The sequence below is a fragment of the Perca fluviatilis genome, chromosome 19, assembly GCF_010015445.1.
Source record: "Perca fluviatilis chromosome 19, GENO_Pfluv_1.0, whole genome shotgun sequence".
Lineage (NCBI taxonomy): Eukaryota > Metazoa > Chordata > Actinopteri > Perciformes > Percidae > Perca > Perca fluviatilis.
This window is the reverse complement of record NC_053130.1, coordinates 17,189,547-17,211,418: the sequence shown is the minus strand read 5'-3', so window position 1 is coordinate 17,211,418 and position 21,872 is coordinate 17,189,547. Positions and strand designations below refer to the sequence as shown.

The window sequence follows — 21,872 nt, the reverse complement described above, 5'->3', positions numbered from 1 at the left end:
CTAAAATTATTCACAAGAACTTGACAACATTCCTCTAGTGCATTATTGCATTTTTTTCCCTTCTGTTTCTACATAAAGCACCCTTTACTCATCTAACCTTAATGTTTAATTAATCATAGTCTGGCTCAACGGATGTAAATTGCTGGGATCAAGCCTGACATCCAGCGGGTGAGAGATGCACCCTCCCTCCCCTCTCGCCATCTCCTCTATCAGGGCCTAGCGCCGCCCAGGATGGTTGTGATTGATTTTAAGAAATACAAACAAGCCATAGCGTTTTTTTTCCCCTATCCCAGAATCGATGGGTGGTGTTACAAGACCATAATCCAGCGCTGACACCGCGCTGTGGAGATAGGTCTGGCAATGCAAGACTAAATGACTCATGAATTGCTCATGCCTCGTTTGCCAAGTAGATGAATTTTAGCTATTCAATATACAATGAAGCTCAAAGTGCATCCAGGATGAATCTGCCAAACAAAACAACAATGTGGGATTTTGAATAATGCCATTATCTTTGTTTGGGCCCTTTAAAAAGTACTCTGACATCTCTATCAAGTTCCCAATTAGAGCTCCCCAATCCCAGAGCTGAATGGTCAGCACTCAGTGGAGGTTTATTTACATATTTCCATAATGGTCAAATCAGGAGAGTGCAGTGTAGCATGAAATACTTAATTACCTCAAATTCCAGCTCTGAGCCCATGAGCTCATCCAATGTCAAATTATTTGTCTATAAGCAAAATCCAAATGGCTGGGAAGCAGAGGAATTGGGGCAGAAAACAGCTTCATCTCTGTTCTGATACTGCTGTCTGTTCAGAGCTTCTCAGCTCAGCTCAGTTTCTCAGTTTTTGTCTAATTCTATGAATTACTTTACTGCTGCCGCAGTTGGGGGCCGTGGCAGCGCAAACTCCCTCACACCGTGCACTGAAGATGATTATTTCATACCGCTTTTCTACACATGCTCAGTAGGAGTATGTCTTTGCAACAAAAAACCCACCTAGATAATTTATTCAGTCATCAGCCACAACTTTGATCTTTCTTTTATTCTTCCGTCCTAATGCACTTTGATACATTTTTAATTACTGTCCCATATGTTTATCCATCCCCTGCAACACTGGTACTGTAGCTGAACTCTGACCTATAACAAAACCCCTGCATACAGGCAAGATATCATTAATACTCATAAAATATATAAATGCAACCATAACATGCTTTAAGAATGGCAATATGAACTCATGACACTCCTGACATAAAATTAGATTTTTTTTCTGCTCATCAAAGTCCAATAAGACAATGCTGTGCTTTTCAGAAAAGTTGTATGTAATCTATTTTGTGTACTATGAATGTATGCATGCATTTTGTTTTCTTATCTTTCCAGTCTGTGTCTCTAGAAAATAAACAACTTGCACTGAGATGAAGCTCAATAAGGGACCTGAAGTTATTGTTTAAAAGAAAATATGCTTGTAGTCAAATAAAAGCTCCAAATTACGGTTACTGTAATAAAACACCTTGCATTTCTGTAATGTAGTTTGGTGGTGCATTTTTCTGGTTGGCTAAACATAAATGATGTGACCTAAGGTTGACATTTAAAGTCCAGCAACAGTACAACATAGTCTGATTGCAGAACAAAATATGGCAGTCTAAAAGCATGAATGTTAGTTTTGTTGTCAGAGCTTTTAGTTAGAATTAACATACATAAATCATAAAGGGAGAATCAACTAAACAGAGATCAGTGAACTACAAGTTTTGCTTATAAGTACTGCTCCATCAAAAATCATCTTTATTCTGCACCTCCTTGTGATGTGAATACACTGTAAGCACAGCAGAGAAGATTTCCAGGACACCAGATTAAAGCTAACTACCTCCAATAGCAAATACCGCTTCTCATCCTCAACCTCTAGATTCAGGATTTTTTGCAGCGGTTCATTTTCCTCACTGAGCTGAAATGGGATGCCGAGAGCAATCCTCCCTGGATTATTTAAACAGCCACTTCAAAGGAGAGCAATTATAATCCTACATTATTGATATGGGAAAAAAACAGTGAGTAAATGTCATAGTAACTAGAAGGGAACTGCCACAGACATTTTGGGAAGAGCAGAATGTGAGTGCATGATAAATGCTTTTACGTTTGAGGGTTTAATTTTTTTATGTGACATAAGACGGTAGGGTAGAATTAATCTTACACCCTGTTCAAATACACAATCTACTTGCACCCACATACACAGTTAAATGCTCTCACTTGCTACAGTATATTTAGGAATACATGGATATGTGAGCCTATTTGTGCACTTGGGTCATGTATTCCCTGTAATTCTTTGTATTTTTTTTATGAATCACTGGAGCAACAATTAAAAATATATAAAATATAGTTTGTATTTTTTGTTTAAAATTAAACCGTTTTGTGCTCTCACATCTCATAGTAAGTGTACTGGCCCAGATTAGAGCATGCGTGTGTGCGTGCGTGCGTGCGTGCGTGCGTGTGTGTGTGTGTGTGTGTGTGTGTGTGTGTTTGTAGTTAGTAGTAAGTGGCAGTAAATTATGCTGCACGTGTCCCAGAGAACTCAGTGCAGATGGTTATTTTAGTCAGGCAAAGGCTGCAGGCAGCATGCTGTCATGTTGTGTAAATCTGGCTGCAGGAAAACACTCCCTCCCTGCAGGTTAATGATGGGACTACTGCACGTTTGGAGAAATGATGAATGAGAACACTGGAGAAAAAAAATTAAATTATGTAATGCTCAGCCAAGCGGTTGTGATTTTACATTCTGCAACCCATAACTTTCTTTTCATTGCCATCAGCTCTGCATGAATAATAACATTTTATGCGTCAGTGACCTTGGTGGATTCAAAGTTTACTGACCTTTGAAATGTCTGAATCAGGACCAAATGCTTTTGTCTTCAGACCTTTAACTCCCTTTTTCAGCTCACTCCCATTATAAATCCATAATATATGGGTATACAGTATATATATATATATATATATATATATACTGTATAGTTTCCTGACGACTCTGCAGTGGTTGGGTTTATAAGTGATAGTTTGTAAGAGTAGAGAACACTGGTAGACAATTCTGTTGAGTGAGCTGGAAGAAATCAAAATCTGAACGTGGCCAAGACCAGGGAGATGGTGATCAACTTAAGAGGGAAGAGGACGGCTTCACAACCCCTGTGTGTTCTGGGAGGAGATGTTGACGTGAAGGAGGACTACACGTACCTGGGCGTCCACATCAACAACAGACTGAACTGGAAGACTGATACCGAGGCTCCTTATATAGGAAGGAGGTGAGCAGACTATTTCCTGAGGAAGCTGAGATCCTTCAACGTGTGCAGACATCAGTGCACGGTACTTTACTGTAGTCTGCTGGCTCCAGACACCATTGAAGTTGTGGTGAAGAGGACACTGAATAAACTGTTATCCATTATGGATTAGCCTGATCACCCTCTCCACCACCTACTGGACCGACAGCAGAGTTCTTTCTCTAACAGATCTTTCCAAAACAATAACTCTTTACAACACCACATCTATCTATCTATCTATCTATCTATCTATCTATCTATCTATCTATCTATCTATCTATCTATCTATCTATCTATCTATCTATCTATCATCTATCTATCATCTATCTATCTATCTATCTATCATCTATCTATCTATCTGTCTCTCTGTCTGTCTCTTTGTCTGTCCGTCGCCTGTGTATGTTCACAATACTGGACATGTTGAAGGTTGGACAGTGACATGTTGATGGGGGGGGGTGACTTACTGCTTCCTGCCCTGATGGCAGGATCAAGCTACCAGCATGTTTCTAATATCAAAACAGGTCAAGGACATGGCTGCAGGACAGCACTACTCTTACAGTAAATCACCTCCACACCTTTCCACACTGACACGTGTGTGAGTAAAAAGACACAAAGATGCCTTAGTAAGGAGTTTGTGTGTCTCCATACTCATTCTCACCACATACAGGAAAATAGTATCTCCAATAAATATTTCTTGAATCAAGCGAACTTGCAGACAGATGCGCAGCTGTGTGGAAAACAGAATGAGGGATCTTAGTTTTACATTTTTTCTCACATTTACTGAAACAAACTTACAATTAAGTACAATCCTCACACCACGTGGTACATTCAGCACACCACTCAACGTGACCTGCAAAAGGTGATTACTCAATCAAAAGAAGTAACTCGTGTTTCAAATGTAAATATATCCATCAATGAATAAATCATTGTCATCAAAACAGAAGGTTACTTTATCATTACTTAAACCAAGACAGTCATAATGCTAATACATCTTGTCAAATGACAGTGTAATCTGAAAGTGTGTTAGTTACCCACTATGTAATACTGTCCAGTTGCTAACATTGTATATTTAGGCAGCTGAATAGTATTGATGACAGCCATGGCACACACTTCACTTTCAACAAAACTTCTATTTCTCATTATATGTACCCACCAGCCAAACTCAAATACATAAAAAAAAAGCTTGTACAGAAAAAAAGATATACAACAGCAAATCATGATCATGAATGTGCAAGAAAAAGAAAATGTGCTGCAAATGTATCAAGCTCATGGGTCATCCAATCTCTCCTCTCTGTCTGGCCACAACATTTTATCGACATCACACATGATATCCTCCCTTGCAATTTCCAGGGGCGTTTGCCAGGACTTGAGTAGGTTCGGGGCTTAGCCCGGACCCATTTAAATAAACTGAATGCAACGCAAAACAGCAATTGGCTTGCCCAGCTTGTTAATAGCCAGTGTATGTTCATTTTAGCTTCCATTTTGTAGATGTATGTTAGATGGCACCAACATTTGGCCTAATCATAAACAACTTGTTTTCATCTAGCCTAAGTCTATCCATCTGACAACTTTTACAAGTACCACATACATATTATGTATCTAATATATGTGTGACAGGTTATTGTGATTGCTGGTTGCTATATTTTGCATGTAGGGATTTGTGTATAATTGCATTTGAGAGTAATATGATTCAATAGCAAATGATTGCAAACTATTTTGATTGCAAGCCTTACTCAGTGCATTTTGTGCCCAAGCAATTATAAAGGACTATAGTCACGTGAATAACTGACCTAATATTGATATACAGTAAATTGTCATATAGTTTGACAATGTTTGATAGTCATTCGACGATTGTGCCAAAGTGATTGAGAAAAAATTGTAAACAGCAGTTGTGGAAATGTTTAGGTTGGCTGAGGTGAGCCAAACAGCGTGACTGTCTCCAGACACTCAGCAGATGTATACACACACACAAACACACACACACACACACACACACAAAATCTGCACATCCTTTTACTGTCACAAACAAAGAAGCCGTGCATGACTCATACTGTGTTCCTCGGAGTTCAAAGACCCTGCAACAACAACATTTATGGCTCCAGTTCAGATATACTGTAGCATTAGCAGGACAGCCACTATAAATGAATGTCTTTATGTGTGTGTGTGTGTGTGTGTGTGTGTGTTAGTGTGTATGTGTGTGTGTGTGTGTGTTTGCGTAGATCCTGTGTGTGTAGAAGACAGTCTTCAAATGGAGGAGTCAGGCTCAAGCCCCTCTCCTGAGCAAGAAATGGAATACATGTATACTGTATCTGACCCTGACCTTTGACTTGGACCAAGACAAAAGATTATTTCTCCACCAGTGAGTAAAGTAATATTGTTATTTTAACAAAAATGTTCACTGTTACCAGATAATGTATCACCCATAGACGAGACGCTGGGTTCAAGATTAAGTGAGTCGATTTTTAGTAGTAGATTCAAAATTATTTATTTATGTTACAAAGACACTGTATAAAAGCTTCTGGATGGCCTACAGTTGTTAAAGGAACTCATTGAAACGGCACATTTCTCTGCTTCTAAACACAGAAAAGTAAGTCTCTACACTGTTTTGATCTGGAGATATTAAATAAGACATAAACAATTTATTGTAGTGTCGTCTACGACAGTGTTGACTTTAGAAGGTTAATCTCACTTGTTTTCATTTTAAACAAATTGTATATCGAAATACAATAAACATTGTCTATACTATAGGCTCAGTCTGCCGCTTTTTGCAATCATATTTCAGTGGTGGTGGTGGGGGTGCGGTGCCACCTAGTGCCCCCCTTCTAGCCCCGCCTCTGGAGGTGAGGAGGAACTGAGAGACTTTTTATGTCACAAGGTAAGAGGTACACGAGAGAGGAAGAGAAAAGGCCAGAGGAGGAGAGGAAAAAGGGTACACTGCACTAATGTGGGGAGACAGGGCGAGTCTAGGGAGCATCTGTTTTTAGAGTCTCTAAACACTCTGAGTCTCTCTTTGATTTTGTGCCCTAAACAGCCTGTGTTTCACCATCTGAAAGCAAAAACCAGGATCTTCTCCCAGAGGAGTTGGATAACGGCAAGCCAGCAAGGCTGCAGTTATTTTTCGACAGCCCAGGGTCAGTCAGGGCTGCTCTATTTAATAGCAGAAGGCTACAAAAATATTGAAGTGTTATTACAGTGGGGGCTTGAGAAATAATTTAAAGCATGTGCGTGTGTGCGTGTGTGTGTGTGTGTGTGTGTTTGAACCATTATTACATAAGAGATTAGCATTTGCAGGTCTGGATGCAGAAACAAGGATGAGAAAGAAATGAGGTGAGGTTTTAGTCTTCTGCTCTCGTTTATTTCTCGTCGCCATTCAAAAGGGAGAACATCTGGAGATGAGTTGATCTCAAGCAAACCTCAATCACACAACGGTCACAACAATTTAAGGTTTATTTGTTGGTTGTTGGAATTCAGCCAACTGAACTCTGCTCTTTGTAAAAAATAAAATAAATCTCCCTTCTCGTCAGCGCGTTTCTTCTAATTTCTCCAGTGTAAAGGAGGAGAATTTGCTGACAACATGCTTGTCATGCTCCTCCCATGTCCTCCTCTGAACCCCACAACTATTTCCCTCTGTTTGCCCAGGACCTGAAGGCTCCAAGTGGCCTCTCAGGACGACTACATCATTTCATCCTTATACATATTTCACTCAGAGAGAGAGAGAGAAAGAGTAGGACTGGGTGTGCAATAAAAAAGAACAAACTCATGTAGTTACCAAAGCCCCTGGATCGACCCTGGGCTCACTAAACTGAGACACACCATTAAAACTCCCATCAGCCATGATCAGGAAGGAAGGAGAGAGGAGAATTCAGGAAGGAAAGAGAAGAAAAGGGCTCTCTGGTGCTGTAAAGTCTATAGCTGCACTAATATCAACCCTGGAGACTGTCTGACCTTCGCTTTCAGCTTAAACAAAGCACAACCAGCAGTAAGAAGCAGAACCATATCTCAGAAATCTGACTTTTGGTGGAACATACTGACATTTTTTTAGCAGCTCTGCTTGTTTGCATTGTTCTCCTCAATCCCTCTGCAGATACGAGCCACGCTATTGTAAAACCTCACAGATCCTGGTGATTAAAGTTAAGTTGATATCTGTTTGCTTCCTCGATGGATATCTAGCCAGGTATGATGCTCACAGGTTATTTGACCAGGTATTGATGAAAATTATGATGAAGAAGGGTGAAGGGGAGGAGGGGGAGGGATGGGGGCTCATTGAAACTGCTGCAATGCAGAGCTCTGAAGTGGATTCACACCAAAGCGATTGAGAAAAAAGCAGCTATGGAAATGTTTAGGTTGGCTGAGGTGATGCAAACAGCGTGACTGTCTCCAGACACTCAGCAGATGTACACACACACACACACACACACACACACACACACACACACACACACACACACACACACACACACACACACACACACACACACACACACACACAGAAAGTTATTAATTGTTCCCTGCTGATTGGACACCTGGTACTGTTGTTTCTATTAATCAATCACCTAAGCAGTAATACCCACACAGATTTCTTCATCATTTTATGCCACAGTTTTGTATGCTTTTGTCTGTAAATCATTTTGTTCTGGTGCTGTGCTGCTGTGGTGCGTGAGTGTGTGTGTGTGTGTGTGTGTGTGTGTGTGTGTGTGTGTGTGTGTGTGTGTGTGTGTGTGTGTGTGTGTGTGTGTGTGTGTGTGTGTTTGTGTCCAACTGGGTCAAACCCCTCTGTTGCCTCTCAGATAGTCTATTGGGAGATAAACACAGAGAGATGAGCTTTAATCCAGGATTGGAGCTGGATCCTCTAACTCATTTAAACACACACACACACACACACACACACACACACACACACACACACACACACACACACACACACACACACACACACACACACACACACACACACACACATCAAATCTCCTAAATATAACCAACCCTTAAACTAACTCTAACCCTTTCATCGCCCTATCCTAAACCTTCACATTCACTTACACACATTCATGCACCATCGCAGACACTCATGTATGGTCTCTCTCTCTCTCTCTCTCTCTCTCTCACACACACACACACACACACACATGTTATCTCTATGTCATCTGTGCTCTACTGCCTGTATTATGGTGTCTGTGTGCTGTGTGTGATGTAACAGCCGTCTGTCAGAGATTGCGTTGTGTTTTTGTCTTTCACTCTAATAATTTGTTGTGTCCTTAACAATGAAGTAAGCACAACAGTTTTTTTAAATGGACTAAAGTGTGTGTGATTTGTTATTATTTGATAAGACCCTCTCAACTCAAGGTTCACTTACTTGTTTGTTCTATAGCTCTTGACCACATTACACCGTCTTCATCAGCAGATTGAGTTTGCACAGTTGTGGTAACATCTTAGCAGCAACCGAATATCTCATTTTTCATTGTAAAATTGAATCACTACTGTATTTGTAGAACTGCATTTCAATTCGAAAACCATATATCCTAATTTAAGTATGAATTCCTCTCTTTGAAAGTTTGGTCAAGTTTTAAAAACATAATTTCCTATGTTTGTGTTGTTTAGGGCTTCAGATTGAAAATTCCAATAATACTTTTTTTTAAATAAATTAATAAATAAACACTTAAGATTGAATGCACATGTGGCAAAAGAAGGCAGGCCTAGGTCAGCGTGCCCTCCACCATCATCCATCCATCAGTGTTGATGGTGGTACTGCTGCAAAAGTAGCAGTAAGTATCTGGAGCAAAGAATATTTCATTTAAATAATTTGACAGTGTATTGACGCAAAGACAGCTCTGAAAACATGCGCTTCCAATAAATGGCAGGACTAAATGATGGAAAGAGGTAGAAAATGTTGTATGTCAGCAGAAAAACACACATGTCCACACACCCATGCACGCACGCGCGCGCGCGCACACACACACACATTACACACTATGTCTGACTTCTCCATCCACCTTAAACAAGAATGACACTGAAATACAGACACGTGTTCTTGTCGCTGAAGCTTGAAATTGCCTTTCCTTCCTGCTGTTGATTGTGTTTCACACTCAGTGAAACAAGAGCTGGGACCCCATGACAGATTCAGTGTGTGTGTGTGTGTGTGTGTGTGTGTGTGTGTGTGTGTGTGTGTGTGTGTGTGTGTGTGTGTGTGTGTGTGTGTGAATATCTAGTCGTATTCATTTGTGTCACGCTCACACCAATTTGAAAGAGATTTGACATTCTGCTTGCGAGATTGAATTTATGCATGGAGGTTACCCACTGATCAACAAGAGAGCTTTCCGGTCAGTTAACCAGCCACCAATCTAACTTCTCCTCCAGTTAGCACGACAGGACCGCACTGAGTCCTGTGGCTGTGCAATGTAATGCTGCAAATAAGGTTACATTTTATTGCAAATTAATTGATCTGAAACACCAGTTCCTTACTAAGTCTCAGCATATAATGATACTGTATATACAGGTTTATTAAATACTTTAATAATACAGCATTTTGAATAAGGTCATGATGCATAATGTGTACTTTTACTTTTGCTGGTTTAAGTACATTTTTGTGACAACACTTATGTACTTTTACTTGCAACAAAGTCATTTTACATTGTGGTATTTCTACCATTTGAGTACTTCTTCCACCATTGGTGTTACTGGTTCAGTGTGTCACGGTTATCCTGTAATTGTCACTTGTGGCCACAGTGGCTTCTGTTACGAGCATGTATTGTTGTAAAGTAGAAGTATTTGGGCTGTAATTTTATTTTGGGATGTTTACTGGTTTTAATCTTAGTTGCTGGTTTACACATTACTTTATACATTGAGGAAGTTGTGTGAAACTGTGATTGGTGTGTGTATGAAAAAATACAAAACTTTTTGTCTCAGTAAAAGCCCATTGACAGTAATATTTACATCAGTTATGTTGATGTGGTGTTTAATATTTGCATTTCCTTCTGGGTACTTTTCTCTTTGCACAGGAAGGTCAGCGGTTAGCTGTTAGCTGTAGAATAACGCCTCTTGAGCTGGCTGGAGTGACACATTCATCAGGTTGGTTTGCTGACATGTAGGATTGATGCCAGGTTTTCTGGTCAAGGTCAGTCTCCGACTCACTATGCCAATCTGCAGGCTTGTTTTAGCTGCCAGATGGGGTTGTCTTATGGGTCAGGACAACGAGAGTCGGACAATTAAAGGAAATCAACTCAGGCTTATCTCCCATGATCTGAATTGTCCTTGTGTAGAAGAAACACAAAACTTTGGCTCTCCATTCAGCCTTTCATCACTTACTGACGCTGTTTGACTCGGGTCTGTTCCACAATCCAGCCTGCATCAAACATGTGGAGAGAGGTAATCCTGCTCCTTCAGCCAAGATGTCATCCAGCCAGGCAGGCGGTGAAAGATTTACTGGCCTCTGGACTAGGAAACAGTTAATACTAATACACACATGCTATATGAAACACAATTAGATTACTTACATCTCTGATTGTTTTTATCTCCTTGAAATTATCAGCTGTTAAATTTCAGACAAATGTGTCCAGCCAACAGGGAAAATATGATTAATGTGTAGAGGCAGGAAACTTAATATTTTTGGAGTTATACTGCAACTTTTAGCACAGTATATTTGCTGGTGATTTGAGAATTTATACTGAAGGATTTTTCCACGGGCAGACTTTCTATGACCTCCAGTGGTAAACAGCAGAAGTACATTTCACATTATTAAAAAGAAAGAATCACTAGGTGGCGCCACAGGTGTGGGAATGAAATGTGTCAGGGTGTGAGATCATTGTCCAAAGGGGAAACCAGTGCATGGCGTCTGGGCAACACAAGCATATACAGAAGAACACAGTAATTACTGAAACATACGTGATTAATACCATAACATGCAGCACAGCTTCCTTGGCCCCAGTTTAAATAAGAGTGCTCTCTTCTGTTTGACCAGTTTTAAACATCAAAGCTAAACGAGACAAGTGCTCTGGGCTGAGAGATGTTTACACACCGTCAATATGTCAAAAGTCCAAAGGTCAAAGATCAGACATTTTGTCTCTGCCTCTCCAGGATATGTCAACAGACGCTGCTCTGTGTGAATCCTCTTTACATATAGGTACCAAACACCTGTACCAAAAATCATTATTATCGTTATTAATGCAAAGGCCAGGAACTAAATCATAATCAAGAGCCAGTTTCGATGTTATCGCTCACAAAGTTTCAAGTGAAACTGCAGTGAGCTGCTATCAAAACAATCTATCTGGAGTAAAAATCAGAAACACCTGAGACACTCAGTGTGTGTGTGTGTGTGTGTGGGGGGGGGGATGAGAATGTGGTGTGACTGTTGTCTGGCTGATCATCCAGATGACGTGTCACCAGGAAACAGTCACCTGGGTGTGTCTGGTGCGACTACAATTACTTTAATTACCTTCTCCTGTTACTTCCTCCACTCCTACTGCATGGTCAGAAAACCACATGGTATCTTTTAATGCACTTGTTTTGAAAAAGCTGCCTTTGTATTGATTGTATTGGTTGCTGTCAGAAATAATTCTGAGGAAATTGGCTGCTGTTTAGGAAAGTACAGCAAAAGCCAAAACCCTTGAGTGGTTTCTTCTTCCTGGCTTACCAATACGCTTTAAATGCTAGTTTGTTCATTTAGAAAATATTTTAATCTCCAACAAGTAGTCATGGGGGTTTCTAGGACAAAACTTGAAATTCTCCGCAGGTTTATCTGCAAATGCCAGCCTGTCTGAGTTTGACAGGCATGTGTCTCGTCTGAAGCAACTGTGACAGACAGACAGAAAGCCGGGCGGGCAGAGTTGAGGAAGCAGATAATGGGCTGATTGATATGGGAGCGTGGCCTGTGTGACAGCAGAGACACGTGGCTTTTCTGGCTTCAAACCGGTCTGGGAGGGAGGCAGAGTGAACCAGCAACAGTATCTGTTTGTTTTAGTTTGTTTGTTGGGGGGTGCAGTGACACACTTCCCTTTGTCAGTTCAATAGACAGGCTTTTATAATTGTGACATCCACAAAACAATATCAGAGTGGAAACAGCCACTAACATTATTACGACCCTGTGGCTGTACAATGGCTGCACACAGGAATAACAGCTGTACTCCGAACACAATTAGTGTTTCCATTAAATCAACCCACTGATTGAATACAACATTTGGTTTTCTCTTACTTGTGTATCCATTTTTTGGATGCGAGACCATAGGCAGGACTTAAAGACGGCTCTGTGTCACACTTGTCCCAGTAGCAGTAGCTGTACTGCACTTTACTGGAACTCCAGATCCTCCTTATTCATGCTGGCTGTCAAAACTCAAAACGTAATACCACTTCTCTGTCTGTGTGACATTTTCAACATCACATTGAGAGCAAAGATTCAGGCAACCAATGCAGAGTCGGGGGATGTCTTTTTTGATAGGTAGATGGGGGGGGGGGGCGACAAAGGTTAGAAATGAACCTTTAGACATCAAACATCAGACATAAAACCTTGAATTCAGCTGAGTATTTCTCATTTCTTTGGTACATTGTGTCCTCATCACAAAGCAGGGAGTGTATTTGGCAGTTGTGCGCAATAATGGGTAGATCGTCATGTAAAAGCTGTCAATGTACTTTCGCCAAACTTAATGACTCACACTGACTTTGCTTTCTGATTTGTTCCATGTGACATTTTCCACTTGTGCAACTGTGGTTTAATATGTATTAGGACACACACTTTTTTAGGTGTGTCTTTTGATTCTTGTCGTTTCTCTGGCAAACACAAAGGCACCACTGCTGCTCACGTCTAAATGAGAATTTAGAGCCATGAATAAACAAGACAAGAGCAGAGATGATACAGCCAGCAGAACAAAAAAGGAAGAACAAGAGGAGTGGGAACTATCAACCACACCAATATGATTCCTACAACTTTCTACTCTGTCTCACTGAAGGTTACCTTGATATATGATTGATTGTCTGCAAGCTAAAATCGTATTTTTCACTATCATCTGTCACTGACAGCCCTTTCAACAGTCTCTCCTGGGATGATATTCACAAGGAAGAAAAAAGATCTGTTGAAATCATTTTCACTGAGATGTAAATCTAGTCCAGGAATAGAATAGATGTTTTAATCTCAGACTAAGTTACTTGACATGTTATTTCTATGAGATGCTTTACAAATAGCACAGGCAGATAAATCGCTGTCAGTGTGTCTGAACAACAAAACAGCCCAACTCTAACAAATAAGACGCAGTTGTAAGTTGAATAATGATTAGAGTGATTAATGCTGTGTTCAGGCCTTCATTGCCTCTTGGAAGAAAGACTGTCTTTGTCTGTTGCACAGTATGTTAACAGTGTATTTAATGTGCTTCTTAAATGATTTTACACATAACTTCTACTGTTATTTTTGTATACTTATTATTTTTAAGATAGTTGCAGTATCTTTGCAATAATGACAATAAAGTTGGACTGAATTGAATTACCTTGAACCAAATGAGCTTCTGGGAGTTTTTCCTCAAATGTAACCTCTCTTGCAGACCTTTATGTCACGTCCTTCACCTCATCCCAACCAAACTCTAATCTTAAGTGGCTAAAACCTAAAGCCTGTTGGAAGAAGGACAGGTATCTCAGCCTGGGAATCAATTCAGGGCAAAATATAAATAAAATCCCTTTTCTACCAGTGATTTGGCCACCACTGCTGACCCGCCAACGGGAGGGTGTTACGGTTGAGGGTCGAAACATCCAATGAACGTTGGGACACCGTCTGACGACAACTCCTCCTCCTGGCCAAGGCTACGTTCACCGAAGGTGAATGGAGGGGAAGCATCTTTTTTAGATGTAATTACTCCTGTGGGGGTTTCCCCAGAGGATCCCCCTCTTCTGTGTGCCATCCGGTCTGTACATTTAGACTGCAACACCTACACTCTACAACTTTCAACAATTCATGTAAAATAAGAAGGTAATGTGTCATGGTTGATCAGCACACATCTCATCAAAGCAGCAGCATTTTATTTATTTTACACATTTTAAGAAAATGAAATTAAAATATTCTACTCTGCCACTGAAGAGGCAGAACAGGCTATCAATGCTAACCCTTAAATAAAACTGAGGAAGCGTTACGTTAAACACACCACCCATGACAGCTCGTTAATCACGTCAAGCTGTACACACTGCAGGTACCCGGCACTTTTACAGTCTACCCTTTGGCTGTGTTAGACTGTCTTTGCGTGACACCGCTGTCCTATTTATGGGTGTTTTGTCGTGCTGCAGGTAATAGATTACGACAGCTGTGTTATTGTCTGATAGCTGGGTGTTTCCTTCTCACCCAGGAACATGAAAAAAAAGGTCATACAGATGGAAAAATCTGTGATATATATTGACGGTGGCATTACTGAGAGATCAGTTCAAAAGGCTGCTCTTTTATAAAAGAGATAACATTTTCTCTTGTGTTGCCATGACTGGGCATGTACTGTATGTTTGGGTATTGGGTTCTGTCCTTTGACACTCCAGTTGGATCTGAACCTAGGACATCAATATTTTCCCTACCACTCTGTGCCGTGCTGTTTTACAGCCAGTGCTGCAGGAGCTCAGGCCTGCGTCCAGTAACAATGCAGAAGCCAACTTTTTTCCCCCCTGAGTGTCTGACAACATTCACCAGCTCATACAATACGCTCAGCCTCCTCTTAGATACAAAATACCGGTCTCATCTACCTATCTTTGTGAAATGTGAAGAGAAAAATTGTAAATATACACAAGCGATGATGAGGAGAGGAAGAGGTTGAAGTACAAAGTTTTATTTTAACTCTTTATGACTGAAATGTGAAAGAACCCACTGTTATTCTTTGTGTCAGTTTAGTAAAAGAATTAGTGGTGTGCACAAATGGACATGCAAATAGAGATCAAAACTCAGAAGTGGCCATTACAGTGACAGATAAACCCTAAAATCCCTAATTAATAGGTTAGAGTGAATACGTACATTGGTGTATTTTTCCTCCTATTAGTAGGTTATACATATTAAATTATGTGGTGCTGGTAAAGCCTCTGCATGCTTTTGGCTACCGTGCTTCCATTTATTACATTTTGTGCAACACAGGTGACTTGTGACCCCCTTGTCAGGAGGGTGTCTCACAAGTAGCACCTAAACAGCAACACTGACATTAACTTCCAAAAGAGAATGTACAAAATTACAAAATAAATAGGTTTCTTTCTTCTTCTTTTTTTTAATCTTTTTTTCTAGTTTTGCAATAAAATAGGCTCAACGTTTTTATAAAAGCATCAACCCATGGCACTTTTCATTAATATTAAGATGAGTCCTTGGGGTTTCTTAGACTTAAAGAAAAAACAGCAGTGTCAAAATATAATTCATGCAGCAAGTGTGAGAATAAAATCGTTATACGTCGAGTTTGGTCTACAAAGTTTGCATCAAACAGAGGCGAGGATGCTCTCTGCGCACAAAGAGCCGCTGTCTGAAGAACAACCGTTGCTCGATAAGACACTGCAGCCAACAATTTTCATTCCAGTTGTGGGGAAGCAGACCTGGAGGTTCAGAGACTCTCATGCTGAAGCCCTTATCCAGCTTCTCTTTCTCTTCTGGCTCAGCTGTCCACTAATGATGCTGAATGTCATTTCACTGCTCATTAAAAGAACATCTGCAGCGGGTCCTGCCACCCGACGCTAGTGGAGACACGGTGTCCTCGAGAATGAAATTAAGAGAAACTCAAACTGACCTATGCACATCAGACCTGCAATGAGAAAGGAGAGTAAAAATATTCAGGTATACAGTAAGTGTCTCCATATGTTATTTTAAAGGGGTGACAGAATGCAAAACCGATTTTACCCTGTCACAGTTGAATAACGACAGTTCGGTGGGTAAATAGGACATTCATAGAAGCTCAAAATCCCATTGACACCCCTTTACTATGAAAATCTCATATTTTGAAACTGCCGCTGAAAACGGGCGAATCTCAACAAAGCTGGAAGCTTACGTAAGCATCTCAAGACCTGTAACTTTGTCACGCCCATGGGTGTATTAAGAGAACGGTCATGCCCCAACATTTACATAGGCTACACAACTGACCTGAGATCAGGTAGTCTTCTGAATCTAGGTCAGGCAGATCTCTGCTATTCCATTACAAAATTCACTTCTGAAACTTTTTTATGCGAGAAATCAACCACGTAAAGCTCAAATATGGGCTGTTTTACGAAAATTGATGGCTAATTGCAAATTTTGTCCGACTGTGTGTCGTAGTTCAGCGGCCGGTGCTGCCTGGGTTGCTACATCGCCGCCCTGCCTGTCCTCCGTCACAGACCCCGGCCTGCTGTGAGCTCGATTGAGCTCCGTCATGGCCGGCAACCCGGTGCTCAATACCCGCGCATACTCACCCCTTTTCTGGGTGACTGGACTACCAAACGCCGCTGCCCTGACAGAGCTCCAGGGCCTGCAGCTCGCTGTTCTCCCTCCTCTCTTCCTGCTAAATGGCCGGCCGGTGAGTGACTGAGAGCACGGTCAGAGAGCTTGTTACGCCCGCAATCTCTTACCGCAGGTTCCAGTTAATCTTATAATGGATGTGTGTTGAGTTATTTAAACAAACAATCGGGGAAATAAACGCCTCTTGTCCACGAGTCTCATTGATAGAGCCCGGGGTGAGCTGGAGTCCATCAATGAGAGCAAGCTAGTCTCCTCCTAATTCTGACATTCACAAAAATGCATTCAATTAAAATCCGAAATCGGACAAGTGTTAGCTAAGCTTTGTAAGACCTTGGGGAACCTGTAATATACATGCCGTGATGAAGTTCTAACTGTAAATATACTATAGTTATGCCGAAAGTGTAGCTAGCTAGCCGCAAACATTTCCCATTGTATTCAATGGGACATATAGCTAGCTAGCTGCTCGTCCTGACAATACGCCTCACGTTCATAAAAATGCCTTAAAATCAAATCGGACACAACAGTTAGCTTTATAAGGCATTGGGGCATATGTTATATAAGTGGCGTGACGAAATTCAAACTGTAAATATATTATAGTTATGCCGGCAGCCGGCCGCGGAGCCCCGTAGTGCAATAATCCACAAAGGGTGAGTTTGCGCTGGGTATGGAGCCCAGCAGGCTGCTGCTTTCTCGTCAGACTGTGTGGAGCTCCTAAAGTCCGACACGTCTTACCAAATTTGCAATTAGCCATCAATTTTCATAAAACGGCCCATATTTGAGCTTTATATAGTTGATTTCTCGCATAAAAAAAAGTGAATTTGGTAACGAAACATTGCAGTGTCTGGAAAATTATTCTGTCGCGTCTCTAATGTGTGTGTATTGGGGATTTGCTCAACCAATCAGCGCGCGTCTCTAATGTGTGTGTATGGCGATTCGCTCAACCAATCAGCTCGCGTCTCTAATGTGTGTGTATGGCATTTCGCTCAACTAGTCAGCGCGCAGCTCATCTAAATATTCATGAGCATACCATATTTGGAAGAAAAGCTCTTGTTACAAATAGGGCCTAACACAGGGATGCATAAGGGCCTATAAAATATCAACCATCAGCCCAACCAATGTTACATACCCCATTAGAGACTATAAGGAACAGTGTGAAATACCCTATATAATCATTCTATCACCCCTTTAAAAGCAACACAAGTATTAACACACAAGTATTAACATTTAACTAACACTCAGTTTAAGTGTTTTTGCAGGAGTATGAAATGAAAACGCCCCATCGTCATGTTCGCCTTCTCTTGTGCTTTGAAATGAGGTCAAAAGGGCTTTAATGAAGGCTTTTAATGTCCGAACTGTGCAGCTACGACTTCTCCTTTCATGTCTTTGATCAGTGCCACTGATGGGAAAGCCTGGCTTATTGCAAACCACAGCAGCACGTACAGTGTCTCACACACTGACATCACAGGCTTGTTAGATTCAATCAAACGTGCAGCAGTGCAAGTGTGCCTAGGATCGTCTTATGTTGGTGTATGAATGGCTATATGTGCATATAAGCATACGATGTATACTTGTGTATACATTTTATGTATACCATTTTGACATAATACAAAGCCCCAGTTGACCTTGGGGGTAGAGAAAAAATAATTAGAGGCTGTAAATCTCCGGGGAAGATCTCTAACTCACTCTGTCTCTTCTCTCCCTCCTTCAGCAATAAGGTCAGACGAGTGTTTAATTAATGCTGCCCTCTGACAGAAGATCAACAGGCAGATGCAGCAAGAGGACACTGATAAGGAAAATAAACAGTGTGATATTGAATGATAATGACCAAACTAGTCTAAAGATGAACTTGTGATGTAAGCCAAAACTGTAAAAGAAATGTCAAGAATGAAACTGAGCGTCATAGAGAGTCAAGCATGAAGCTCCTCCGTCACCCTGATTTCTAGAAATTAAGCCTTAGAGTTTGTTTTAATGCTGTCCATGGTTGGGTCCCTCTCGTAAATGAAATATGCTGTTTGAGGTGATCCAGTACATCTGTGAATCAGACTGTAGCAGATGTTTTCATTCGGGCATCTCTGAACCTAAACTGTTGCACAAATCACAAACAACCCAGCAGTCAGATCAACAAGCTGTTAGTGTACAGATGGATTTCAATCCAGTAAACAGAGATAACACTGTGCTCCCAATGTTCTGCATGTATCCAGTCTTTAAAACACTGGTGTTGTGACCATGCAACTCCATGATCTATTATTTTAAGTGCTTGTTTGGCAAAGTGCCTGTGTAGGACGGGTGTTAGTAAGATATAAAAATGATTTACCTTGGATTTTTTTGGCAAACGCTGAGTCCCATAGTCTGTCATTCTGCGTTAAAGTCTCATGCAGGGTGTTACTCAGCGGTGGATTGAGGCTCAGCTGAGACACAGTCAGTGTTTTCCTTCCCTAAACCACTCGTGTCAAACGAGGTCCAGCAGACAAAGCTGTAGCCTTCACTGCTGCAGCTCTTCATACTGAGAAACGACCAATCAAAAAGCTCCTCCAGCCTGCTGGTTGTTGACAGGTTGCAGAGTCAGATTCCATAATAGTGTCTTTTACCTTTCCCGAAGGGCTTTAAAAACGATAATACTAATTTAATACTAATAATAATACTGTCATATTTTCTTCGGGTTGTCTATTAACACTTGGTGAAATAATCATTATTTAATATTCCTTAAATTATGTAAAAGGTTAAATAACATTATTTCCTTGTTTATTCTTTAATATCTTGTGAATTATGGACCCATATAATGTTTATGTAAATGTGTGTTTCACTTGTTAGTGCAGACATGACTTATACTTTAAAATAAAGGCCAACATAAGGCTTCACCCTTTAAAACCATTTATGATGAACTGTGAGCCTCAGCTGCAGCTGTAAAGTACAGTTATGCATATTTGTGTTTGCAAATATTCTAACAGTAGTTAAAAGTTTACCTGCATATCAGGTAAGTACCAACAAATTGTGGCAGTCAAAAGTTATTGATTTAATTTCTTACCATTTTTAACACATGTAAATGGCTATTTGAATTATTAATATAGTCATTCATTAATAATTAAATAAGGTACATTATGTCATTAATGATTCATATAAAACAATGGAATAAATTAATACATTTTCAATTACTTAACGCCAAATAATGGTTAATAATAATATTAAATAATGATTAGTTCACCATTCTTAATGATGGCTGGTGTAAAGTGTTATGTGCTGTTACTGCAGTTACTGTTTGTTGTTGTTTGTTGGTTATTGCAACTGATTAAGTCAGTATTTAAAGTGAAAACATTGCAAACCAAACTCCCTCGCTCACCACGTCAAGCCCCCCTTTAAAATGTATAAAGAGTGAATGTCATGTTTTAAAAATGCATAGGCCATCTGTGTACTTGTCCGTGCAAACAAACTTTGGCTAGATGCCCTCCAATTTGAATCGAGCCAAAGATGGCCGCCACACAGCAGAAGCCTTCACGTGTATTTATATTCCCATGGGGCTCCGCGGTGGAGTCTGTGTGTTCCGCTTTGTGCTTTGTCAGCGATCAGAGATCTTTCTGTGGCTGAGATCTAAGCCCTGATACTCGGATCATATTACAGACTGACTGGGCATGATTTAGGTGAGGTAGATTGCACTTGCTTTCCACTTCATGCTCGGCCCTTCACTGGCATTTCTCATTCTCACGTTATGCATTGGGCAAGTTGGGAATTTAGGTTGACAAAGCAGCTCAAAAGGTTAAGAAAACAGGAATGTCTGTGGACTTGTAAAAAAAATCCAAAGTAAAGAATGTAGTAGTAGACTCTCTCATTGCTTTAGTCGTCCAATGAGTGTCATGACAGGCACTTCAGTACCAGGTAAGAACACAGCAGTCCTCCCACCACAGGGGGAGCTACATCTCTCTACACAGAGCTCTCGTCCGGCCTGGGCAGCAGCTGAGTGTGCTTCCTCTTCTCTAAGATCCTGTTGAGCTCCTCGGCAAAGGAGTAGCAGAGCGGTGACGTGCTTTCAGACTCGCTCTGCCTCAGCAGCACGTAGCTGTTGCCGTTCATCCTCCTCAGGACGCTGGGCAGTGTGGCTGACAGCCCGTTGGGGAAGTCACACTCTGGAGAGGGATGTTGCGGGGTTGGTGGGAGAGGAGGGGCCGGGGGAGGAGGCTCCTTATTGGATGATGGGTGACCCTCACCGGGGACGATCTGGAGGAAGCCTCCGTCCTGGATGTCGCCGTTGTGCTGCTTTGAAACTCCATTACAAATGCCGTTGCCATTACAGTGGCTTGAGATGGTCTTCAGCTCCATGTGGGAGGAGTTTCTGTGCTGTTTTCTGTGCTTGTTGTGCCTCTTACTGTTCGGGTAGGCAGAAGCTGCGGCTCGTATGGAGTACTTCCCTCTGTTGCCCACTCGCAGGCAGACACCCACATAGACAAGGACCACGGTGAGGACTACACACAGGCCTCCGAGGATGGTAATGAGGGACAGATACATGGCCTCCATGTTCCTGGGGGAGAGCAGGTCTGAGTGGGGGAGGTGAGGGGCCGGGGGTGGTGGCAGGGGCCTCTCAGGGGACGGACGCTCAGTGGGTGCTGGCAGGGTGGCAAAGAAACTGTAATGGTCTTCAGTTGGCTCAACAGGTGGGGGAGGGGGCAGGTCCAGGCGGATGCTGATGTTGTAGGTAACTATGGCAACCTTGATATTGTTCTCAACAGCGTAGCAGGTGTACAGCCCGCTCTGGTCCTGCCGGGCCTCAATGATCAGCAGGCCGTCTGTGCCGGTTCTGAAGCCAGAGTTGAGACCGTAGCCCTGCAGCTCGCTGCCATCCAGAGTCCAGAGGGGCGTCGCCAGGTTGGAGCTGAGCTCACACTGCAGCAGCACGTCGTCACCCACCCGCACAGAGCGGATCCGCACCACAATTTCTGCAACACACATATTAATACAATGAGTCTAATTTCACATTTCACACAAATTTGACTCGGAGTCATTTTATATGTGAATTAATTATCTACTAAATGTATCAAAGGCTGTCCAAAGTTATTGAGACATCAATTCCAAATCTTTTCATTCCTGCCATCCTTTTAACTTGTACAGGTGAGAACAACAAAGGGGCAGAGATGAGGCTACATTTTATCAGATTGAAATTGTGAGGAGATGGAAGGCATTTGTC

The 21,872-nt window shown here is 41.4% G+C and overlaps 1 protein-coding gene across 3 annotated transcripts in view; it reads right to left on the bottom strand.

The window, feature by feature from the left end:
- Window positions 1–15,044: 15,044 nt before the first annotated feature.
- The window catches only part of sema4ga (sema domain, immunoglobulin domain (Ig), transmembrane domain (TM) and short cytoplasmic domain, (semaphorin) 4Ga), a 28,249-nt gene continuing 21,421 nt past the window's right edge, over window positions 15,045–21,872 (bottom strand). The window contains exons 15-17 of one of the 3 annotated variants that reach the window (XM_039784128.1): window positions 19,014–21,624; window positions 18,383–18,782; window positions 15,045–16,013 (exon numbers count right to left, since the gene is read on the bottom strand). In XM_039784128.1, coding sequence (XP_039640062.1) covers window positions 20,615–21,624 — 1,010 coding nt within the window. In that variant the 3' untranslated portion in view covers window positions 15,045–16,013; window positions 18,383–18,782; window positions 19,014–20,614. The remainder of the gene's footprint in view (window positions 16,014–18,382; window positions 18,783–19,013; window positions 21,625–21,872) is intronic. The other 2 variants (XM_039784129.1, XM_039784127.1) reach the window with 2 other exon arrangements.